At 33.2% G+C, this 24,086-nt stretch overlaps 1 protein-coding gene across 1 annotated transcript; it reads left to right on the top strand.

Moving 5' to 3' along the window:
• Positions 1-5,895: 5,895 nt before the first annotated feature.
• Positions 5,896-14,254, top strand: LOC132067500 (PH, RCC1 and FYVE domains-containing protein 1-like). Its single transcript, XM_059460766.1, has 10 exons — positions 5,896-6,147; positions 6,280-6,584; positions 6,932-7,018; positions 7,667-7,756; positions 7,938-8,018; positions 8,141-8,287; positions 8,540-10,588; positions 11,401-11,547; positions 12,643-12,923; positions 13,784-14,254. The coding sequence occupies exons 2-10, from the start codon at positions 6,537-6,539 to the stop codon at positions 13,878-13,880; spliced, it is 3,027 nt and encodes a 1,008-aa protein (XP_059316749.1). The 5' UTR covers positions 5,896-6,147; positions 6,280-6,536; the 3' UTR covers positions 13,881-14,254.
• The last annotated feature ends 9,832 nt before the right edge of the window (positions 14,255-24,086 follow it).

Raw genomic sequence — 24,086 nt, 5'->3', positions numbered from 1 at the left:
CCGTCGTCCGTCCTTTGGTCCCACTTTTTTATTTAAGGGCAAAAAAATGACATTTTATACTTTATATTACCAACTCTTTTAAAAAGTAGATAGAAATACTTTATTATATTTCTATTTTTCTACTATATAAGACGGCTTACCCATGCTTCGTCGTCAGTCACTCTTTAAAAAAAAATGCTTCTATATAGTTAAAAAAAAAAAAGGAAAAAAGTGGACCCCACCCTCTCCAAACTCATTAAAAAAAGGTGGACTCCACCCTCTCCAAACTCATGAAAAAAAAAGTGGATCCCATATTAAAAAAAAAAAAAAAAGCAATGTCAAAAAAAAAAAAACAGTCACCCCATATATTAAAAAATCAAACAATATTCATGTAATTCCCAAAGTATCCCCATCAAGTCAATAATAGTGGATTCATTGCTACATGCGTATTAACCCATTAGTGGGAGCAAATGAAATTATTGCACAACAAAAAACATGGACCCCATATTATTGTTTTTCTTCAAAAGATTTAGTAGGCAAATACATACAATTTCCTTTCTTTTCTTATATTAGCCTGAGATCTAATCTAGATATTTAATTGTTGTATTTGCTATTCCGCCATGTCATTTATTTGTTATGATTACTAAAATAAATATACTTAAAATATTTATATTTTAAAATAAGATAGAGTTTAATTACTTTTTCATTTTTATTCTTACTCTAATAAATGTGAAAAGAGATTAATATCAAATGGAGATCAAATAATGAATAAGGTAAATTAGTCAAATTATAATTCTAATTCACGTTTTCTTAAAAAAATCATGCAAAAGACAACATGACAAGTAAAATGAACTAAACCGAGAATATTTACCAAAAATTAAAAAATAGCATTTCTTCGTTTAAATAGAAAATCAATTTCTACTTTGTTTCGTTTTAAACATGTAAAATTAATTTAATAATTTGAATTAGAATTATCCAAATCAAAATTTGATAAAAAATAATAAGTATTTTACACCTTTAAATTAATCGAATTAAAATTGAAAGTATCAACGATGCTTAAATATTGCTATTGTTTTATCTCAAAGAGAGGAAAATAGTTTTCTTTTAAAACAAGTCTCTCTCTTTTAAAAAGTATTAATAAATTTTCGTAGCAAATACGAATATAATAAAGTTTTAGATACGGAGCACAAAACCCATATTTCGTGTATCTATATATATATATATATATATATATATATATTATCACTATCCAAATACAATTACATATACATGTATATATTATAATCTAAGTGTTGGTGTCCCGCGACGGGCGTGATAGCCATCTAGTACTACTAGAAGAAAGAAGATCTAGTTGATTGAGCCAACATATTGGACCCACACTAGACTTTGTTCTTAATATCATTGAAACTCGTAAAAGTTGCATAAATTCCTTAACCATTTATATTAATGTTGGTCTTTTTTTTTTTCTTTTTTTTTTTCTTTCTTGGAGTAATTGAGAACCAGATATAGGAAATAAAAAAAATGATCTGCTGAAAGTCGAACTTTGCACATTAGTAGCCTATTTGGATGGGCTTAAAAAAAATAGCTTATAAGTCCAAGAAGGAATTTTTATTGGTTGTAGCTTCTTTTAAGACCTAATTATTAATAATAATTACCCTTTTATTTAATTATAATTAGTAGCTAATTCACTTTTCTAAATTACAATTGATGGTTATATCAAAAAACGTATTCAAATACATATATCTTTCTCTATTCCCACTCACAACCCATTTCAAATTTTTCATCTTCTCAAAACCCAACTCTCTCTCCCTCCTCACTACAACCACACCACCGCCATAACCACCACCACGACGGCCTCCGCCGCCGCCACCGTGACCCCCACCACCTGAGACAGCCGCAAGTTTGCCAAAAAAGAATGTGAACTAAATCCGTTAGTATAAGCCCAACCGTAACCCAATCTGAGATTCTAACTAAATTACAAACTACACACAACTCATCTTACAGTTTACTTCCTTTGGTTTATTATCTAGATATAGGAGTACCAATTTTTTTATTTATTGCTTTTATTAGGATGGATTGTTAGCACAGTTCTTGCTGGTGCCTTTGTTGGTTCGTTTACTGGGAGAGCTCTGGCTGATAAATTTGGTCGAACAAATACATTTATATTGGATGCGATTCCACTTGCAGTTGGTGCGTTTCTATCCAAAATTTGCAGATCTGGTCGTGAAAATCACGGAAATTTACAGATCTGGGCGTTTGCAGATCTGAGAGCAGTGGAACGTGGAGATAGAGTCGCTTTCCGGCGCCGGCGCATCCAGATTTGGTCGTTTTCCGGCGCCGGCACATCTAAATGTATTTGTTAAAAGCCAAATACAAATACATTCAACAACAGCTACATCTCACAAACATACTGTTCTTGAATGTATTTGGCTTCATATGTAGTTGGAATGTACGCAATGTATTTAAAATACATCAAACAAATTCATAAAAAAAGCCACTGAAATACATTAAAAAAAAATCACTAAAATACAGTTAAAAAAAATCACTAAAATACATTAAAAAAAAAAAAAGACACGGAAATACATTATAGCAAAAAAAAAAAAATCACTGAAATACATCAAAGCAAAAAAAAAAAAATCACTAAAATACATAAAATATATATATATATATATATATATATATATATATATATATATATATATTAATAGCTCCACCATTAAAGGCTAAAATCAAGGATCCTATTTTTTCTTACCGTGTTCTCATGTATTTGTTGGCAACAAATACACGCGAAAACATACACTATTTTGCCAAAATGTAGCTACAAATGGTAATATTTAAAAGGGTAGCTACAAATGGTAGGAAGCTACAATAAGGTAGTCATTTGAGTAATTTTACCCAAAAAAAATAAGTTGGGATAGCCCAACTTATTTTTTTTTAACTTATAAGCTGCTTTAGATAAGTTAAGCCAACCGGCTCAATTAATTTTTTGGGCTTATTTTAAGACAAAATGACTTTAAGTTGGTCACCCAAACACTCAAAAATAAAACAAAACTTATAAGCAACTTATAAGCCAATCCAAACGGGCTCTAGAACGTGTGGTAGCATTCAAGTAAATATTTTACACAGGAAAATTTATTAATGATGGTTATGGCTGGGCATAAATTACCGAAAATTGAATTACCGAACCGAATCAGAAATTTCAATATAATTGGTAATTCGGTATTCAGTACCGTATTCAAAAGTAAAATTTTAAAATTACGGTATTCGAATTCGAGTTCGTAACGAGATATTAATATCGTTAGGTATTCGATATTTCCCGAACACCAAATTATTTATTAAAAGCAATCAATATTAGTATTACTAATAAAGCCCAAAAGAAAATTAGATTGATTATAGAAGCACAAAGAGAAATTAAGGTCCAAACAGCCTAAATAGGCAAATATGTTTAAGTTTTCAAATGGGCAAACTCTCAGATTTATATTGAACTGTTACTGCGAAGTGGATATATAGCTTAAAGTGGGGTGACATGTACTAAAGGAAACACAAACAAGATTCTTTTAGCTTCAAGATAAACCTCAATAGTCGTAGTCTCTTAAACTAGTATGCATGTCTTTGTTGGAAAACAAAAAAATTTAATCACACAGGATCGCAAGTAAATTATTAGACACAGTGATATAAATTCAGAAGAATAGTAAGGACACTTACCTTGATTCATTGTAAGAATCGATAGAAGGAAGTAATGATTTTCTAAATCTTGTTAGTTTCTTTGTGGATCTTCTCTTAACGGCACAGAAAGGAAAGAAATTGGTAACAGACTTAGGGACCACAACCAATGCATCTAATAGCGAGGCACCTCTTCAGAAGAGACATAACTCTTCACAGGTAACCTTTAAGAAGAGGTGTAACTCTTCAGTTATGAACTCATCAATTATAACTGAAGAGTTAACTAGATTTCTACACATATAAAATTCATACCTTATAAAATAAGATTTATATACTTAGCCCATAAAATTAATATTTTATTAAATCAGAAAAATGAGTCTTTAATTGATAGCATATTTATGTACAATTATTATATTAAATATGTGACAGTCCTATGTTCACTCAATGCCTCTTGAATAATCCATCATAACTCATGGTCCTGAAGTAAATGACACTTTATTATTAATAGTTGTCTCTTGAATGGTAAATCCTGAAGTTTGATTTATCGAACCGAACTAATCAACTTTTTCAGTTTGGTATTTGATATCTATTTTCAATTATCAATTATCGAGCCTGGATTTTGTAAATATCGAACCGAATGCCAAATGTTGACCCTTAATGATCGTCAGACCATTCAATAAATGGATCAACGTATATATAATAACCGATTTAACTGAAAGTCTTAAACGACATCGAGGTCCCCCAGTCGGCAGACAAATTATACATATGTGTGCTTTTATTTAGAATTTTTAAAAGGGAAAAGGGTCAAATATACCCTTCTACTTTAGTTTAATGGTTAAATATACCCTCCGTTAGTCAAAGTAGATAAATATACTCTTTCCGTTAAGAAAGTAAACAAATATACCCCTTAGTTGACAAAATCCCTAATTCCACCATTAATTACCTGATTTAACTTTAAAAAAAACCCATGCCTGACTAGCCCCGACCCACAAATTAAATTCTTTCCACCCGAGTATATCCACCACCACTACAACCGACCCAACACAACCACCACCACCACTTCCAGCACTATCGCCACCACTAAATGTGTAAAATGAGAACAACCATTCAAATCAGTACATGTGAACTCCCTAAATTGACGAAATCGAATTGCATGAAATTCTTTTGTAATATTCTCCTTTCTCTTTCTCTTACCTTTTTCTATTTTTTCTTTAATCTTTTTATTTCTTTTTTTATTTTGTACTTCCTTGTCTGTTTCCAGAAAAAACGTTAGGACTTCTTTTTATTTTTTCTTTAACTTTTCAATAACTAAGGTCTAAGGTGGATAAAAAAAGAGAATGAAGGAAAAAGTGGTAGTTGCCGGAACTGTTTAGGGGGTAAGGGGAAGGGGGAGTGCTAAACAGTGGTGGCGGTGGTGGTGGTTGTTGTGTTGGGTCGGTTGTAGTGGTGGTGAGTATATTTGGGTGGAAAGAATTTAATTTGCTGGTCGAGGTGGGTTGGACATGGGTTTTTTTAAGTTAAATCGGGTAATTAATGGTGGAATTGGAGATTTTGTCAACTGAGGGGTATATTTGTTTACTTTTTTAACGGAAGGGGTATATTTATTTACTTTGACTAACGGAAGGAATATATTTATCTACTTTGACTAACGGAGGGTATATTTAACCATTAAACTAAAGTAGAGGGGTATATTTGACCCTTTTCCATTTTTAAAAATAACCTTGTCATAATTCTGATTCCGCAACTTGACTTAATTATTAGTACAACAATACAAAGTACATAAGAAATACTTACTAAGACTTATGATGAACTTATTAGAAAATATATTTCAATTTAGAATGGGAATTAATATAAGAATTCCATATTCCCTATTTAAAACGATAATATTTGAAAAATAAAGAATCTTGGGACATAATCAGATTTTTTTTTTTCTTTCTAGAAAAGAAACAAAAAGGGCGTTTAGTTTCTTTTTCTTTTTCTTTTTGACGAAGAAGCAAAGATGATTTGATTAAAGGAAGATATTTAATTTTAAAGTAATGTATTAGAATTCTCTTTTTTGACTAATAGAGTCTCAAAATATAAATACATATACTTTTTGTCCTTATTTGTCAAAAAGACAAAACCAAACATCACAATCATCGAGTACCAAGTTGGTACAACTTTGTCGGGTTGCTGACATAGATTGAAAATTACCAGAAAACAGGAATAACAATAAATAAAGTAATACTATAAAACATAGATCATAGGTACAGACAACAACCAAAATAACGTTGAGGCACGCACGAAGGAACTCTTTTCCTTAAAAATTTTGATATTATTATTACTTTTAAACCCTTTTTTCTAATTTCAAGATTGAAACAACAAAGGTTTCAATTTCAAGAAAGCATTTTTCTTTCTTCATTCTCAAATACATTCATTTTTTGCATGTTTGTATCCATTTCTTGCGATATTGGTTTGAGCTCCCAAAAGACCTTTTTGGCTCATCAGAATTGCAAGAAAAAGAAGGTATAATACGACCCTTTTGTTGTAGAATTAAATTATCTACATTTCTTGGATTTATTGAAATTTTTCTGAAGATTTTTGGAATTTTTTGAATGTTCAAAATGGTGACTTTTTTGGGATTTCATGTTATTGTAGGAGTGAATGACTGATTTGAGCTGCTGGGGAGTTGAATGTTGATTGGTTTTTATGTGCATTTTGAACAAGAAAATGTTTTGTTAAGAAATTTTGAGTTGTATAATGGGATAGATGAAGGAATTGGGTGTTATATTTGTAGCTGAGGGGATTGGTTGTATATGGGGTATACTAGTAGGGGGGAGACTTTTCCCTGTGGTTTTTCAGATGGGTTTTGGTTCAACAGTTGGGGGTTTTCACCTAATAGTATTACCACTTGAATGGCTGATTTCCAAAGGTCTAGTCTTGCTGATAGGGACATTGATCAGGTAGTTATTTTCCTTCCTTTCTTTAAATTTGCCAAACTGTAGTCAAACCTCTCTATAACAACGTCGTTTGTTCGGATACTTTTTGGTTGTTATAATGAGATATTATTATAGAGAACATATGATGTAACATGATGTAAAAAATCGGATTCAAAGAAAACTTGGCCGTTATAGTGAAATGTTGTTATAAAGGATGGTTGTTATAGAGAGGTCTGATTGTACTGTAGAGTAATTATGAGGTTCTAGATTTAGGGAATGCAAAATGATGTATTATTTCCCTGTATGTAGTTATTAAGCTTAATTGATTTCTGCTTGTTATTTTTTTTTTCTTGGCTTTGTTTCATTTGAAGGCCATTGCAGCACTTAAGAAAGGAGCGAATCTGCTGAAGTATGGGCGCAGAGGAAAACCCAAGTTCTGTCCTTTTCGCCTTTCTAATGTGAGTTCTTTAGTTATCTCATTTTCAAAATATGCTTTCAAATCCTTGTTCTCTCAAAATCTTGATATCAAGGTTTATTGCTATGCCTAGCCACTCTGGTTAAAAATAGATAGGCAACATTCTCGTTGAGAATGATTTAGTGACATCTGTTGGATACTACAAAAGTTTAGGAGTGCCACCACATTTGCATTTTCTGGTTTCATCCTTATTTGAACATTTTGTCAAAGATTAGAAGTTGTTGGATGTTCAGGACTCCCTTATTATTTGCGTAATGAATTTAACATCTAGTTTTATTGATCTTTATTGAAAGATTAAGTTGGGACTTAAGAAGTATTACATCTTCTCACGTGCTGTTTCACCTTTGTTCACACGATTCGGTTTTTGTTTCATCCTCTAACCATTTTGCAATATAGGGGATTTCTTCTTAATATATTACATGATCATCAATGCCATCCTGGAGAACAAACAATCAGTATGTGACAAGATTACAAATTGATTGAGATCCTAGGGCCAGGAAAAATTCAAGAACTAAACTTAATGTTGATTATCCCTTTCATTAAGTACTATTGTTTCCATGATTGCTTGTAAAACCTTATTACAAGTTGTGTTTGTACTGTTTCACTACGGGCTTTCTTTTATATGTTTCAGGACGAATCTGCATTGATATGGTACCACGACAAAGAAGAAAAACAGCTTGAACTGTGTCATGTTTCAAGGATCATTCCTGGACAGAGAACTGTGAGTTTCAGTATTCCGTCAACTTTCTTCCCTGATAAAGGACCTCACAAGGGCATTGCTAATCTTACTTGTCAAATTTAGATTTTTTTTCTGTGTGGTTATATATTCCCCTACCTCTTGTGCTGGGCCTTTATTAGTTTCAAGTGGCTGACTAAATCATCGATAATTTTCTCCTCCTCAGGCAATATTCCAGCGGTATCCTCGACCTGAAAAGGAGTATCAATCATTTTCTCTCATCTGGAATGACAGATCTTTGGACTTGGTAGGTTTCTGATTTTTCTTCTCAATGAAAATAAGTGTTCTTTTCCGGTCGTGAAAAATGACATTTTGATTTTCATGAGTCTTTAAAAAAAATTCTAGAACTCTAATGATAATTCTGTGTAGATCTGTAAAGACAAAGATGAAGCTGAGGTTTGGATTACTGGGCTGAAGGCAATAATTACGCGGGGACGCTCTCGCAAAGGAAAAAATGACACAAGAAGTGAAACTGTGTCTTCTGATAGTCCACATACCACATCAACTTCATCTACTGTATGTTGGCATTTTGTTGTACCTTCAGTTGGAGTTGACTTCTCATATGGTCACTCAACTAATAGTTATATCTCAGAAAGCCACTTTCTTTGTTGAAGGAAATTGGTATCAAGAAGAAAGGTAACTTTCTGAGATAATAACTATTAGTTGAGAGACCAACTGAGAAATCAACCCCCTTCAGATATGTGTTTCATCCTTTCTCTCCTCTCCAACTGATTCATGAACGTTGTATAACTTATCTTTTTGCCTCAGGATCAAGGAGACAATCAGAGAAATGAGAGTCTACCTCCGAGCAGGCTTGGAAAAGCCTATGCTGACATTGTTTCATACACTGCAACTGGCAAGGGTCCTACGCTTGCTGAAACAGTTGCCTTTAATCTTAGCTCGTTGTCTGCTGGAGCAGTTGACAACTCTAATGCTCGAAGTTCAACAGCTGATACATTTCGAGTTAGTTTATCTAGTGCTGTAAGTTCATCCAGCCAAGGTTCTTGCCTTGAAGACTTTGATGGCCTAGGAGATGTCTTCATTTGGGGAGAAGGCACTGGTAATGGCCTATTAGGTGGCGGCAAGCACAGAATTGGAAAACCATCTTATATTCCCAAGTCACTAGAGTCAAGCGTGGTACTTGATGTTCAGAATATTGTGTGTGGTAATAGGCATGCTATGTTAGTCACAAAACAAGGAGAGGTATTCAGCTGGGGTGAAGAAGCAGGGGGCAGGCTGGGGCATGGGGGCGAAACTGACGTTTCACATCCCAAACTCATTAGCAATCTCAGAGGAATGAATGTTGAGGTGATTGCATGTGGGGAATATCATTCATGTGCTGTTACATCCTCTGGGGATCTATACACTTGGGGTGACGGTGCTAAAAGTTCGGGCTTGCTTGGACACAGAAGCGAAGTCAGTCACTGGATCCCAAAGAAAGTATGTGGCCTCATGGAAGGTTTAAGAGTGTCTCAGATTTCCTGTGGGCCTTGGCATACAGCTCTCATAACATCTGCCGGCCGCTTGTTTACATTTGGAGATGGAACTTTTGGGACGTTAGGTCATGGAGATCGTTCTGGATCTATTACTCCGAGAGAGGTGGAAACTTTCAATGGATTGAGGACACTCAAAGTTGCTTGTGGTGTTTGGCACACTGCTGCTATTGTTGAACTAGTTTGTGGATTGGATTCTGGACCATCTGATGCTCCATTTGGAACACTATTCACTTGGGGGGATGGAGATAAAGGGCGATTAGGACATGGTGATAATAAACCGAGACTAACTCCCGAGAGTGTAGCAGCATTGGTTGACAAAAGTTTCAGTCAGGTAGCCTGTGGCTATGCCATGACGGTTGCTTTGACAACTTCAGGCCGAGTATATACAATGGGTAGTACTGTTTATGGCCAACTTGGTTGCCCTCTAGCTAACGGAATGTCTCCAATTTGTGTAGAAGGTAATATCGCTGACAGTACTGTGGAGGAAATTTCTTGTGGTTCACATCATGTTGCAGTTTTGACTTCGAAAAGCGAAGTTTATACATGGGGAAAGGGTGAAAACGGACAACTTGGTCATGGAGGCTGTGAGGATAAGTGTGTGCCTACCTTAGTAGATGTTTTGAGGGACAAACAAGTAAAGAGAATAGTGTGTGGCTCAAATTTTAGTGCTGCTATTTGTGTTCACAATTGGGCATTAAGTGCTGATAATTCTGTATGTTTTGGATGTCGTATCCCTTTCAATTTCAGAAGGAAACGTCACAATTGTTACAATTGTGGGTTTGTCTTTTGCAAAGCATGCAGCAGCCAAAAATCACTTAAAGCATCATTAGCCCCAAGCACAAACAAGCCATATCGTGTCTGTGATGATTGTTTTGACAAGTTACAGAAGACAATAGAATCAGAATGTTTGTCTCGAGTTCCAAAAGTCAAAACAGGAAATGCACTTTATAAGGCAAATGAGCAGACAGATAAATTACTAGGTCATACATCCAGACTCTCATCTTCTGACTCATTCAACCGTGCTCAGGGAAGAACTTCCAGGGTTGATCAATATGAGAACCGTGCATTTTCTTTTCAAAATGAAAATGCTCCGAGGGAAAGCTTTTCCTTACCCAAATCACCGATAAGTCCATTTCGAGTTTCAAAAAGTCTCTTCTCAACCTCTCTTCCAAGTACTAGAGTTGTCTCTCAGTCGACATCTCCTTTGTGGCCTGCAATACCACCTCCATATCCTCCTGTTCGTACCACTGAAGTAGTTGTAGATAATTCGAAGCCTGTTAGTGATAGCTTAAGCCAGGAGGTCAAACAACTAAAGGCACGGGTGAGTTATTTTTATGCAGTGAAATGATTTTCCAGTTTCTTCATGCTAAATCCTATTGCTTGTGTTTTCTCAACTCTATATCTCTTTATGGCTTCTTGCCATTAAAAAACATTGTTCCTTGTTTGAATATCAATATTATTAATCACTCTGCTAGTAAGTGTTTTTGCCTTTAAGTTCATGAGGTGCTAAAACAAACAGCCAGTTGCTAAATGATTAATATTTTTGTTTGACTTCTATCTAGAATTTGTGTTAAGTTACTCAGTCATTACAGTCCTCATTTTAACTTAACAATTCTTCCAATCTCAGTTCACTGAGTTTTAAGTGTGTCTAACTTTCAACCAATTTTCTCTAATATATGTTTGCCTTTTTCCATCTCATATGCCATTCTCGAGAAACTGATGCTGTAATAGAATTATTCATTATCCATTTGCCGCTATATTTCCACCATGTTATACGGTTTCTACAGTGCTGTAGTATTGAATTAAGCTCTTCTTAGGAAAGAAAGGTCTCTTTTTGTTCTGCCTCCTAAAATCTCTTCCTTCTCTTTATAACCATCAGTTATTCCTCTTCTGTATATCCAAGTTGTGTTATTGAGATAACTAGGCTTCAAGAAACTACATGCTGGTTTTATGCGTCAAAAAGGACTAATGCTGTTTCTCATTTCTGGTTTACCTTTAAATAGTGTTTAAAGAGTAGATCCCGAGTAATATCCACAATAGTTTATATATTCTCGAAGCAAACCTCTGTGAGCAATTAAGTAAAGTGATAAAAAGAGTTTCACACTGCTAAGCTAGACTCAAAAATATTTGTAGCTGGAAGAGCTTGCAAGCAAATCTCAACTTCTAGAAGCTGAACTTGAGAGAAAGACAAAGCAGCTAAAGGATGCTACTGCAAAAGCAGCTATTGAAGCAGAGAAAAGAAGAGCTGCGAAACACGTAATCAAGTCTCTGACTGCCCAGGTTAGATTCTCTTTATATTTAGACGTGTAATCTCCAACTTTAGCATAGTTGCAAATAAAGATTTTGTAACCATTTTTGCTTTCTTCAGTTAAATCAAGTTTTTAAAGCCTTATATTATTCTCATACGCCCAAATCAAACTTTGCTTGCTCTGGGAAAATGTTTGTATCTATTTGCTCATCATTTGCAATAATTCATTTTCTATTAGCATTTACTGAAGCTAGTTCCAACATGGGGAACTCAATCTAGTAGTATGAAAATTGCAGTGCATACGTTATTCATTCGACAGTATATTCTGTTCATTGATTTTTGCTGTGACATAAATTTCCATGACATATGCATGACCTATAAGATTCTCATTATACATTGGTTAGCTATTTGAGTTCTCAGAAAGCGGACGTACAGAGTATGTCTTCTGAGTTTTTGTTTATTTAGTTAATATCTCAGATTTTCTAGTCATTGGATATACTCGCTACATAAAATGAATCACCTTCTTTATAAGCTTAACTAGCTCATGAGTAACTAGTACAAATTGCTCTAAGGTGATTTAGTTAGGGAAAAAAAAACCATCTCTTCTCCACTCTCAGAGGAAAGTAATTTAATGATAGTTGAGAAGACTAAAAAATGGAGAACTCCAACAAGAAGAAATTACATCTGGAAAAGAAAGTCTTCTAGTCTTGTCACTCAATTACAATTCTCTTTGATTTTGTTAGTTCAATTTGCCTCAGTTTATCGGAAAAGCTATAGTATTTTTACTTGAAAAGGCCCCAATATGCTCTTAAAGTATTCGAAATTGAGCAAGTATGTCCTTTGTTAATAATTTAGCTCACATGTGCTCTCACCATTCAATAGTTGGTCCAAATATGGCCTAATGTTAACTAGATCCCCCGATTAACCTAATTAGCGGATTAATAAGCGAAAAAGAGCCAAATATGTACTTAAAGTATGTGAAATTGAGCAAATATGCCCTTCGTTGATAATACCCGTGAATGATACTCAATAAAATGTGAAATTGGGGGAGCATGTAGGATTTTTGCTGATGTGCATTATTACTATGACCTGTATTCTAATGGCGTGGACAATCCAATTTTCTACAGCTGAAGGAGGTGACTGAAAGGCTTCCAGAAGAGCAGATCTCCACCAGCAATTTAGATTTTAATGTTGAACAAACATCGTTTGACTGTAGCCGTCCTTCTAATGGGAGTTGTATAACCACCTCAACCCTAACCGAGTGCAGTGGTAGTTCTAGTATTCCTGTCTCAGCCAAGAAGTCTAGAGTGCAGAAGCCAGAGCGCATGTTACAAGTTGAACCAGGCGTGTATCTATATCTTATTTCCTTACCTGATGGAGGCAATGAACTGAAACGAGTTCGTTTCAGGTACTTACCCTTTAACCTGTTTCATTTTTGAGGAAGTGAAATAGCTACCCAATCAGCAGTTGACCCTTTCCGTTGAAAAGTTTCAATGAGAGCTAATAATATGTGATTTCTGAATTGGAAAATTAGCCTGCAATTTCTCTGTTCACGGTTTTGTATTCATCATAGCCGTAGGTGCATGCCCTATTAATCACTATATTGTGCTTCCTATAATACACAACTAGTCTGTTTTCGTCAAGCCAACTGATACCACGATCGTTTATTTGCATGCACGTATCATTTTTTAGGTTCTACCACAATTTGGTTTGACTTCTCAGATGGTCGGTTAACCAATAGTTTCTCATAAAGTAACTTTCTTTGTTAAAGAAAATTGGAATCAAGAAAAGATGTGACTTTATGAGAAGTAAATATTAGTTGAGTGACCATTCGAGAAATTAACTCACCAGAATTGTCAAAAGAGGTAAAAAAGAATAAATATCTTTCCTCTTGTCAGTTGACTACTGTTTCTTTGTCCAAAAAATGTGCATTCTATCTAAAAAGTTTCATTTGCCTTGTGACAGAAGAAAGACTTTCCATAAACTATGAACGGGGTGAATGTTTATTACACGCCCTTCACACTGTTGCTATAAATTTGAATTTCATAAAACTGTATTTGACACCAAATTAGATGGAATAATTCTTTCTTCTAGCTAAAAAGTGCCATCACAGATCAAACGGATACTACATGAAAAATAAAGCATCATGCTTGCACATAGTTGTACGCGTTGAGGATAAATCTTAATTAGTGCTATATTTGTTACTTTGCTTCGACTTGAGACATATATCTTGGTGTGCTTGCTGAAGTTTCGTGTGCTTTTCTACAGCCGTAAAAGCTTCTCAGAGGAAGAGGCAGAAAAGTGGTGGAATGAAAATGGACAAAAAATCTGCGAGAAGTACAACATCACACCAGATCATGTCTAATTTGTAGCAACTGGGCATTTGTTATGTAAAACACGCTAAGGAAGGCTATCCAATGGATTTTTATGATCCTCTCTGCTCTTTGCTATGGAAGTGTAGACTTAATTCTATTTTTTAGCAGCATCCAGGGATCAGCAGAAGAACAGAGGAAAAGGTTAAGAAGACATTAGAATCTGATTTTTAGTTTGTAGTTTATATTTTCTTTGCTGTGTGCATTTGTATATCTTTTTTGACGCTGATGTGTCCATTTCTCAATGATTTAAATTTAACTATAGCTAGTTTTCATGTAGCAAAATTAGTGAGAAAGTCATCCAATTTGTAGGTATGGCATTTTTTTAAACTTTTCTTTATGTATTTGATACAACAGTTTAGTTGCACATTCTTGTGTATATACTCTTAGCCGAGGTTCTTTCGGAAACAGCCTCCCTACCTCCCAAGGTAGGATTAAGGTCAGCGTACACTCTACCCTCTCTAGACCCCACTTGTGGGAATACACTGGGTAATGTTGTTTTTGTTGTTATACTCTTTGTGAAGAGAGGAGAGTTGTGTTCGTGAGGATGCTATTCTTTTGCATGCTTTGTTTTATGAGATTAATGCCATCTGACCATCTGTTCAATTCTAACAAGAAGAAATTTTTATGTCAAGCATTTGAATATGTGGCAAAGATGCTCATAAGTACAACTAAATAAATAAAGAAACTAAGAATAATGTAACAAAGTCTTACCATCAAACCATATTTGAGGGCCTGAGCCCTCAAATTGGAGAAACTCCTTATAGGGACCGTTGCTTCCTTTAATGAACTCTACACTGCGTAAATCTTAATTAGTCAGGCTGTGGGTTTCGAATATTAAATGGTTATGCCAAAAAACCAACCATATTTGAGGGTAATACAGGCAAATTAGTGATAGCGTAGTATAAATATTGTTTCCATTATTGGTGAATTTTAACATATGATGGCAAGTTAGTTATCATTTTTAACAGAGTACCAATTAAAGAATATGAAGAAATTTACCTGTAATTACCTAATAAATGATCTGACTGTATCATATTTTTAAACAAGGGAAAGTGACTTAATAATACTACTTAAAACTCTATATTACAAAACATAAGGATACTTTTCCTTATTTACAAAATATACCAACAAAATTGCAAATTATACCAAATTTTGGTTTAATGGAATCCCACGATTTTAGGCTTTTTTTTTTTAAGAAAAAGAATCTGATTTTAAATGTGGGCTTAATTTTAGAATAGTTACCAATCAACTTCTTCTACTTTTTTAAAAGATTTCTCTCTCTCTCTCTCTCCTCTCCCTCTCCCTCTCCCTCTCCCTCTCCCTCTCCTTCTATGATAGACACCATTTCCAGACCTAAAATTCATCTTCTCTCCTAGAATAAATTTTCAAACCAATTATTACTGACCTGTGTATTAATTGTATATAAAAATTGGTTTGTATTGTTTTGAGATATGTGCGATCATTGTGTGTTTAAAATCTTTATATATTATATAAACTGTAGTTTTCAAAAATGTTGAATACTAATATATGTATGAAATGTGTATGAAATTTGTTGTATGTCATTTAGATATATGCGGTACAATGTGTATGAAATGCGAATAAATTCGATATGAGTTAATGTATGAAATGTGTATGGAATTTGGTTTGTATCAATCAGAAAACTTATTATACATATATACTTTCTCATAATCTATACATACTTTGATAAGATTTTATACAATTTATATGTACTTTATCATAATCAAAATATACATACAAGTATACAACTTTTAGAAATATTTCATACATAAAAATTATAACGAATTTATACAGTTATTCATATTGCATACAAAAATTTATACATATTTATTTTCTGGTGTATGAACTTTGTATGGAATCTGGTTTGCATCAATTGCAAATTTATTATACATATTTTCTCAAAATTTATACATACTTTGATTATATTTTATACAATTTAAATGTACTTTATCATAATCAAAATACACATACGATTTCTATACATGTTTCATATATAAAAATTATAACGATGTTATACAGTTATACATATTGCATACAAAAATTATACATATATGTTTTCTGGTGCATGAACTTTGTACATAAAAATTACGGATTAGAATGGACTTTTTGAGAAAAGTTGGAGAAAATTAGGGAACAATAGCTCTTAATTTTGAATGGGGAGAGAAAAGTAGATGAAATAAAAGAGCAAAAGTTAGAGAAAATCAGGGAACAATATCTCTTAATTTTGAATGGAGAGAGAAAAGTGGATAAAATAAGGAAAACGTTTATTTAATGTGTTTTATTTACTTCTTTTTAATTTACATGAATCGTATAGATTTTGTAACAAATCTATTAATATATTTTGTAAACTGAAAAGTATCGTCATGTTCAGTAAATATACCCACTTACTATGTACATATATGTTATGCATGCAACTTAAACAACCAATGCATGCAACTTAGAGCCTGTTTGGCTTAGCTTATAAGTTTGATAAGTTTGTTTTTTTTTTTTTGAGTATTTATTTGGACGAAACGGCCTTATAAGCCATTTTGTCTTAAAATAAATTAAAAAAAATAATTGACCGTTTGGTTTTTTTTTAAAAAGTAGCTTAAAAAGTTAAAAAAGAAAAAAAATTGGGTTACCCAATTTTTTTTTTTTTTTTTTTTGGTTCAACTTATCTTTCGCTTTTTGCCCATCCAAACAGGCACTTAAACACTTGCACTTAAACACTTCTATGCAAACACTGTCCACCAAAAGCACTCTTTCAAATCAAAACTTGCTGACAAAAAGCTTGATGAGGTAGGACCAGTGCAAATTCAATTCCTGTGTATAAAATGTTAAAAAAGTGTGTATACAACATCATTAAGTATTTCTTTCTAGTTTCTGTCTATGTAGATCTTTTTCCAAAATTCAAGAAACCGATATCTATATTAACACCAGCAATAAGATATTTTCTCAGTCCCAATTTATGTGGCATCTTTCGAATTTCGCGATTCAAATAAGTATTTCTTTAACCACAATTTTTATTATATCTTTTAAATATTTTGAATTGTCACTTACAGTACTTTTTACGTAGTTTTCAAATGTGTAAATTTTATTTCAAAAAACATAAAGATTCTTTGTATACACAATCAATATTTGCTGGTTTGGCTCTCAAAATTCAAAATGTGTCACATAAATGGGGACAGAGGGAGTATTGATCTTTGCATACCAAATTCGTCATTCTTGTTTTTACTAGGTACAAGAATAGTAGTACTTCAGGTTGTTATCACAGTATATACAACATATACTCCCTCCATTTCAATTTATATGAACCCATTTGACTGGGCACGACATTTAAGAAAGAGGGAAGACTTTTGAAACTTGTGGTTCAAAATAAGCCTTGAAAATTTGTGTGGCTGTAAATCATTCATAAAGTGAATTTGTTTCTAAATTAGGAAAGAGGTCATTTATTTTGGTACAGACTAAAAAAAAAATAGATTCAAAAAAATTGAAACAGAGGGAGTAAATAAGAGTCACAGTTTGAGGAAATATGGGCTTTGGTTTTAACATGGGAATGGGCCAAAGGCCCAAGAAGTTGAAAGTGGGCCCAACTTATGATTTTGTCAAATCCAAACAAGGAAGTGGAGACAAGTGGTAACTTTTTCAAGCGGGAAGTTTGAAAATGAAAGAAAAATGAACGGTGAAAAAGGGGGCCACGGTCTGCCACTCTTTTCTTGAAACGTGTGCAATTACAACCAATCATATTTTACTTGACAAGACATGGGGAATATGATTTTTCATTCACTTTTTTCATTTATTCGTTGGCCTGTCCTTTTGAACAAGAAAAGGAAACAAACATGTCATTATAAATGTTGCCTATCCTGGCTGTTCCTTTCCCAATCCAAATTTCCTACTAGGGAAATCATCATCTCATGGATGTGAAGTATGAACTATGAAGCAAGCGTTTGGACTTAAATTTGGTTGAAATTTTGAAAAAGAAATTTTAAAATTTAAAGTTGAAAAATGGTTTTTAAAATTGAAATCGTATCTAGACATGAAACCTGAAACTCATCTTCAAAAATTAATCAAAACATTATTTCAATGTATAACCAAGGAATTGATTTGAAAAAAAAAAAAATTCATGTAGGGTTCTGAAATTTCCTTAAGTTCTATGACAAAGCTTTGGAGGTTTCGTGTCAATTTATATAATAGGTATTTGACAGGACAAAGAATCTAAGAAATAAGGAAAGAAAGATTTTTGCTACATATCAAAACTCAAAAGTATCAACTTCCAATATAAAAATGTGACATTCATTTTTAATAGACATAAATAAAAATATCGTGGATAAACTAAAAAAAGTGAGTAAATGGTGATGCAAGACCAATAGATTGACTATTTCTTTATAACACTAAGCTCAAACTATAAATGTAAATCCTCCTAAATCCTAATTTTTAAACACTTATTTGGCCCAATTATGATTCTAATGACATTATTAAAGTGTTACGAAAGTGCGAAAATATGTCATGATGTATGTGACATGTTTGGAGTATGAATACAAGTGTTTAAGTGTCACAACCTAAGCTTAGGTCAGGCATTGTCCTCTTTGGATCTAGATCCGCATAGATTTGTCTTTCGGGATATGCCAACATCGAGCCCTAAAAGCATGTATACCATGTGTACTTGAGTTATATCTTATAAAACTCTTCGCTTTCCTCTCCCGTTTCGATGTGGGATTTTCCTATAGTGACATCTCATCTTATCTTTTAGAGTTTTGCTAGCGCAAGATGTCAATTCCGTCTTGACCGTCCTCAGCCAGCCTACGCCTCCGTCATGAGCATCAACATACCCCCTCCCCTCTTAGGGACTCAGTGTCCTCGCTGAAGTTTATCCACCATGGTATTAAAGGAGTATTGATTTTAATATTATATTTGTCATACCCCAAGTCCATGGTATGTACTGTCCCCTTGGGGCCTAGAGCTCCATGGATTTGTATTTTGATCTACACAACATGGAGCTCCAAAAGCATGCGTACCTTGTGAAATTGTGTTATCAATTATAAAGCTCTTCACTTTAATCTCTCATTCCAATGTGGAATTCGCCTGGGGTGTCATGTGCACCTCATCGTAAGAAGTTTCTCGTGCTAAAAGTTTATTTAATACATATTCAATGCACATAATAAATAAATAAATTGTTACAAATAGAGGTAAATTTTATAGCACAACTTGATACTGATTCTCTTTGTTGTAATAAATCAATGTAGTTTTTTTTTTCTCACGAAGAAGATTTTCATTGGATTACCGCGACTTATAATTGTTTGGATCTTCCGTCAAACATGAATTTCTTCTTGACATGTCAGTATAACTAATGACCAAGTATTAGTATACAATGAATTTTGGACATGTGACCAATTCTTAGATATATAGCAAGTGTTACGTCAAAAACCCGTTTCTTTTGACTTGATCAAGATAGGTACCCGATACAAGCAAACTATTAAACAGAAAAGACTACACTTTCAAGATCAACATCCACATCACTGGACATGTATTAGAAACACAAGGAAACAACAAGAGAAGACAATTGATTATGGCTATTTGCCAGGTCTGTTATTCTATATTTTTGTGAATTTAGAGAAATCAAAACAAGAAATATAAAGCATCTTAGGTGTCGAAACCACTATCAAAAACAGAAATTAGCGACAAACAAATTCTATATCTAAACAGTCAAATCAGTCGTTAATTCTATTTAGCGATGAATGATTTAACAACGAATTAGCAATATATTATCAAAAAAAAATAAAAAAAAATTGTCAACTACAACCAATTCAGCGACGAAATTCTCAGCTGATTTCAATTTTTTCTTAAGAGAAAAATAATCTCCTTTATTGGTTTTCAAGACAGAAAAAATGGAAATATATGGGGTTTTGACTTTTCACATATTCCCGTGACCACTTAAGGCAGTTGCTTATTTCATGACCATTTTTGGATTTGTACAAAAATAAAGTAAAATTCAAGCTCAAGTACATGTGACAGAGCGCAAAACATAACAATAACATAAAGCTCGTGATGCGTCAAAGAAAGTATATAACGATGTTGTCTCAACATGAATTGGAATAGTTATCAATAATTTTTTTCTTGGCTAAAGTAAAGATATAAAGATCTGATATGTTTTTCTAAAGACTTAAAATAAGATGTAATGGTGATCCTAGAGTTAAAACTAATAATCAGAGAGTTGCCAATGGAGAAAGATAGTGAACTTAATTTGGGATTATTAATAAAGAACTTGCTTCTTGATTGATACTTATTATTGAACATAATTATTGATTACTTCTCTTGATTATAATTGTCTATCCCAAGAATCAATTAAACGAAGTCTTCTCTTGAATAACCATAGTCTAACGATTCCATAAACGCATTAAGATTCCGATTTGAAGTGCATGTTTATAGGATGACGAATTCAAAGATGTTGGAACTCTCTCGAATATCCCTTTTTTGAGCGATACTTCTACAACTAATTCTTTTCTCGAATAAATTGGTTATAGAATATTATTCCTGTAATAATTTCTTATTTCGAATAAATAAATTATAGGAATCAATTCAAGCACACGATCGACTCTATTACTTCTCTCGAATATGTTGGAGTTCATCTTGAAAAAATATAACGTCAAACATATAGAATAGGTATTAAACCAAAAAACTAAGGTGTGAATTAAATCATCATCAAGTTCTCAATAGAAATTACTCGATTAAGAAGGAGAAGTATACCACAATAAGAATTAACAAGCTAGAAGACATTACAACCAATGTATCGGTCAAACTCTTGTATTGAATTAAAACTGATCGAATGCTTTCATGGCTCTTCCTCTCCTTGCGCTCTTTTCCCAATCCAAGATACCCTAATTTGGTTGATCTCAAGTCTTATATAGGTTAAGAGGTGTCCAAAGTAATTTCCAAGAATTGTCCTCAATTAAAACTTCCCGCTAGGCAAGTGCATTGTAGCGCATCTGAGGCCTAAACAACGCACTTGAGAGCTCACTTTTGGCGGAACTACTGCCTTTGTTGCGCGCTGAGTTGCACTCTGAGAGCTTCAGTTGTGCTGTAGCGCAGCTTTTCGAGTGACATTTCTTTCATTTGTTTTCTTATTTCTCGCTCTCGTCTCTCCTTGTGTGTTCTTACATGATAGCAACATAATTAGCAATATTCACACAATAAAATCTCTCATTTACAGTCAAATCATGTCAATTTAAGGCCTAGAAATACAAGAATATTTAACTCATCAATATGTAACTTTTAATTTGATATGTCAATTTTGCTTCCATGTAAATTATTTTTCTGCTTTATTCAATTTTGCTTCATTTTTCTGCTTTATCTTACTCATTTTTCATGATACACTGTCCTTTTAATTAATGTAAAAAGAATGGTACTTTATATTTTCTAAAATAATTTAACCATAAATTCTTCATTGTATCTTTAATTTCCTGATTTATAAGTCGTATAGATGTCTATAGCTAACTTTAGATAAGAAATTTTAATGAACTCAAATGTCATCACATAAAATAATAGGCGAAAGTAATGACTGATGGATTGACTTAATGTATGTAGCTTTTTTTATAATCGTGATATCCAAAGTCAGCATGCGTGCATCTCGGCTAGTTTCACATGATACGTGCTACCTTCCACCAGCAACATCTACCAGATAACTTTATTCACCAAGACTTAGACAGATAGAAAAAAATCATCTAATATTTTTATTTCCGTTGAAATTTGCACCTCAGGCCTCATGATTCTCCTAGCACTTCATTGACTATTAGGTCACACACTTGGATCTTAAATGTAGCTACGACCATGCATGTGCAAAAATATAGAAAACTCATGAATTTGGTACCCATAGGCTCTTACCTACTACGTTTAAAAACCCTTAAATATGTTATTATTACTTGGTTGGTTATCTGAAGGCTTAATACATTGATAGCATTTTAAACTTGTTGTGAGATTTCATTTAGACACTCGAACTACAATTTGTTTTACTCGAGCACCTAAATACATGATAAGATGTTCTGATTAGACACTTTCCTTTTAAATTTGGTTTTTCTTTGGCGTATTCTCAAGTGTCCATTACATAGATAAGATAATCACTTAACATATGTTGCCTCCTTTAATTATATACATTCGCCTCAATAAGCCATAAAACCCCAAACATTTTCTAATAGAGGCTGATGTGTATAGTAAAAGGAGATAATATAATTTATATGATTAACTTGACTACCTAATAGACACTTAAGAACACGCACCAAAAGTTTTTAAAATTTGAATTAGAAGTGTCTAATAAAAATACTTTATTATGTATTTAGATTCTCAACTAGAACACAGAGTAGTTCAATGGTTAAAGAAATTTGGTGGCAAATTTAAGGAGTTGTCAATATATATATTAATATTAAGTCTTATATGGACTTTCAACCATAAAGATGAAGAATAGATTCCCACCTCGAATTTTCCTCTCCCCTTTTTCCATTCCTCCTTGCCTTTTTTCCTATATAATAAAAAATAAATTAAAAACTTATTCAGTGGAACATTCTTTTTTGGCCGTAAAGTACCATACACTCAATAATTTTGTTAGTGATGACATAACTTCATGTTACTGAGGACATGACCCCTGATAATAAGGTGTAGAGATTGAGAATTAGGGTAGACATTTATTAGATAACCGGGCGTATTTCTTTTTCATCCCCGGAGCATTGGTATTATTCTTGTATTTTCGTATTTTTAGATTTGTAACCGTCTGTTGTTTTTTTAACCTCAATTATTGTATTATCTTATTGTTGTTTATGATTGTTGGTACTGTCTTTATCTAAGCTCTATCAGAAACAATCTATCTATCTTCTCAAAGTAGGGATAAGGTCCACATACATTCTACCCTCAACCTCCACAACCTCACTTGTGAAATTACACTGAATTTGTTGTTGTTGGTTCGAACAACATAGGGCTAATCTCTTTTTCGTTTTTTCATTTGAACTTTTTAAATAATTTTCGGTATTTGAAAAAAGTCATAAAATTCTCAACTAAAAAGAAAGTCAAAAGAAATAATTAAAGCATGAGATGAAAAGTTGTTTGACCCGTGGGAGGTAGATATTTGATTTATGGGGCATGTTTATACATCCCTAACCTATTGGCAATCGGCATGCAACTATAGGCCAAGAAAAAAAATAAGGGAGTGGTCCTCTAGCCATAGATGCTAATTTTTTGCTTAATCAAATTCAAAAGGATCGGCTCGATGAACAAGAAGATCTACTTTGTGGGACCACTATCACTGTGAGGCCCCTGCCGAAAAAAAATGTGTCTCTTTGGGGACCCAAAATATGCACACATGAAGTTATTTCTTTGTAATGGAATCCATGACTTAAAGAATACAAAAAAGAAAAGTTGAACCAAAGTGATCTGAAAAAAAAAAAGACATAAATAGGATTCACGTCACAATTTCGTGCGTGAAAGGACAATTAAAAAATAACAATTTGGCACTTTCACGCACTAAATTAGGTGCGTGAATAGGAAGAAACCAAAGTCACCCTTTTCACCTTTTCAGCCAATGACATTTGTTGTCATTAGCTGCCCACTTGTCTTCTCCTCTTCTTCTTAAGTTTCATTGCACTCGCATCGCATTGGTCCGAATCAAAATACCCCAAAAAAAAATCACTTTGAACTAAAATATCCCAATAAAAAAAAAAGTTACAAAATTACCTTTAAGATAAAATATTGCGTTGTAGAAACAATACCAAAAAGCAAAAAAAATTGACCAAACTTTATTTTTTACAACACTTAGTATTTTTTCCATACTTTGACCAACGATTAGTCGTGTGTCAAGACTCCGAAACGTCAATATTTTATATAGAACCTGATATTTTTTTCTGCGAACAATAATGTAGGCCCAATACATCAAGGATACGTAGACGTTCGGATAGTCATTTTAGGGGTTGAAACAGTACCAAAAAGCAAAAAAAAATTGGAGCCGTTATTAGCGCTTTAGCGCAAGATTTTCTTGCGTTATAGAAGAAAAAATTTTCTCCGTAAGTTATGACCATCTAAAGTTTGACGACTTTACAACTAGTTTTTCTCCCTATATTTTTTAGAATTATATTTATATTCAAAATAAAGTTATGTCTTGATTAAAAAATAACACGCTTAAATCAAAATCTTAAAAAATAATACACCCTAAAGTTTTCAAA

This window comes from Lycium ferocissimum, chromosome 8 (assembly GCF_029784015.1).
Source record: "Lycium ferocissimum isolate CSIRO_LF1 chromosome 8, AGI_CSIRO_Lferr_CH_V1, whole genome shotgun sequence".
In the NCBI taxonomy this organism is placed as follows: Eukaryota; Viridiplantae; Streptophyta; class Magnoliopsida; order Solanales; family Solanaceae; genus Lycium; species Lycium ferocissimum.
Note: the sequence above shows the minus strand (reverse complement) of the source record. Positions and strands in the feature narration are given on the sequence as shown.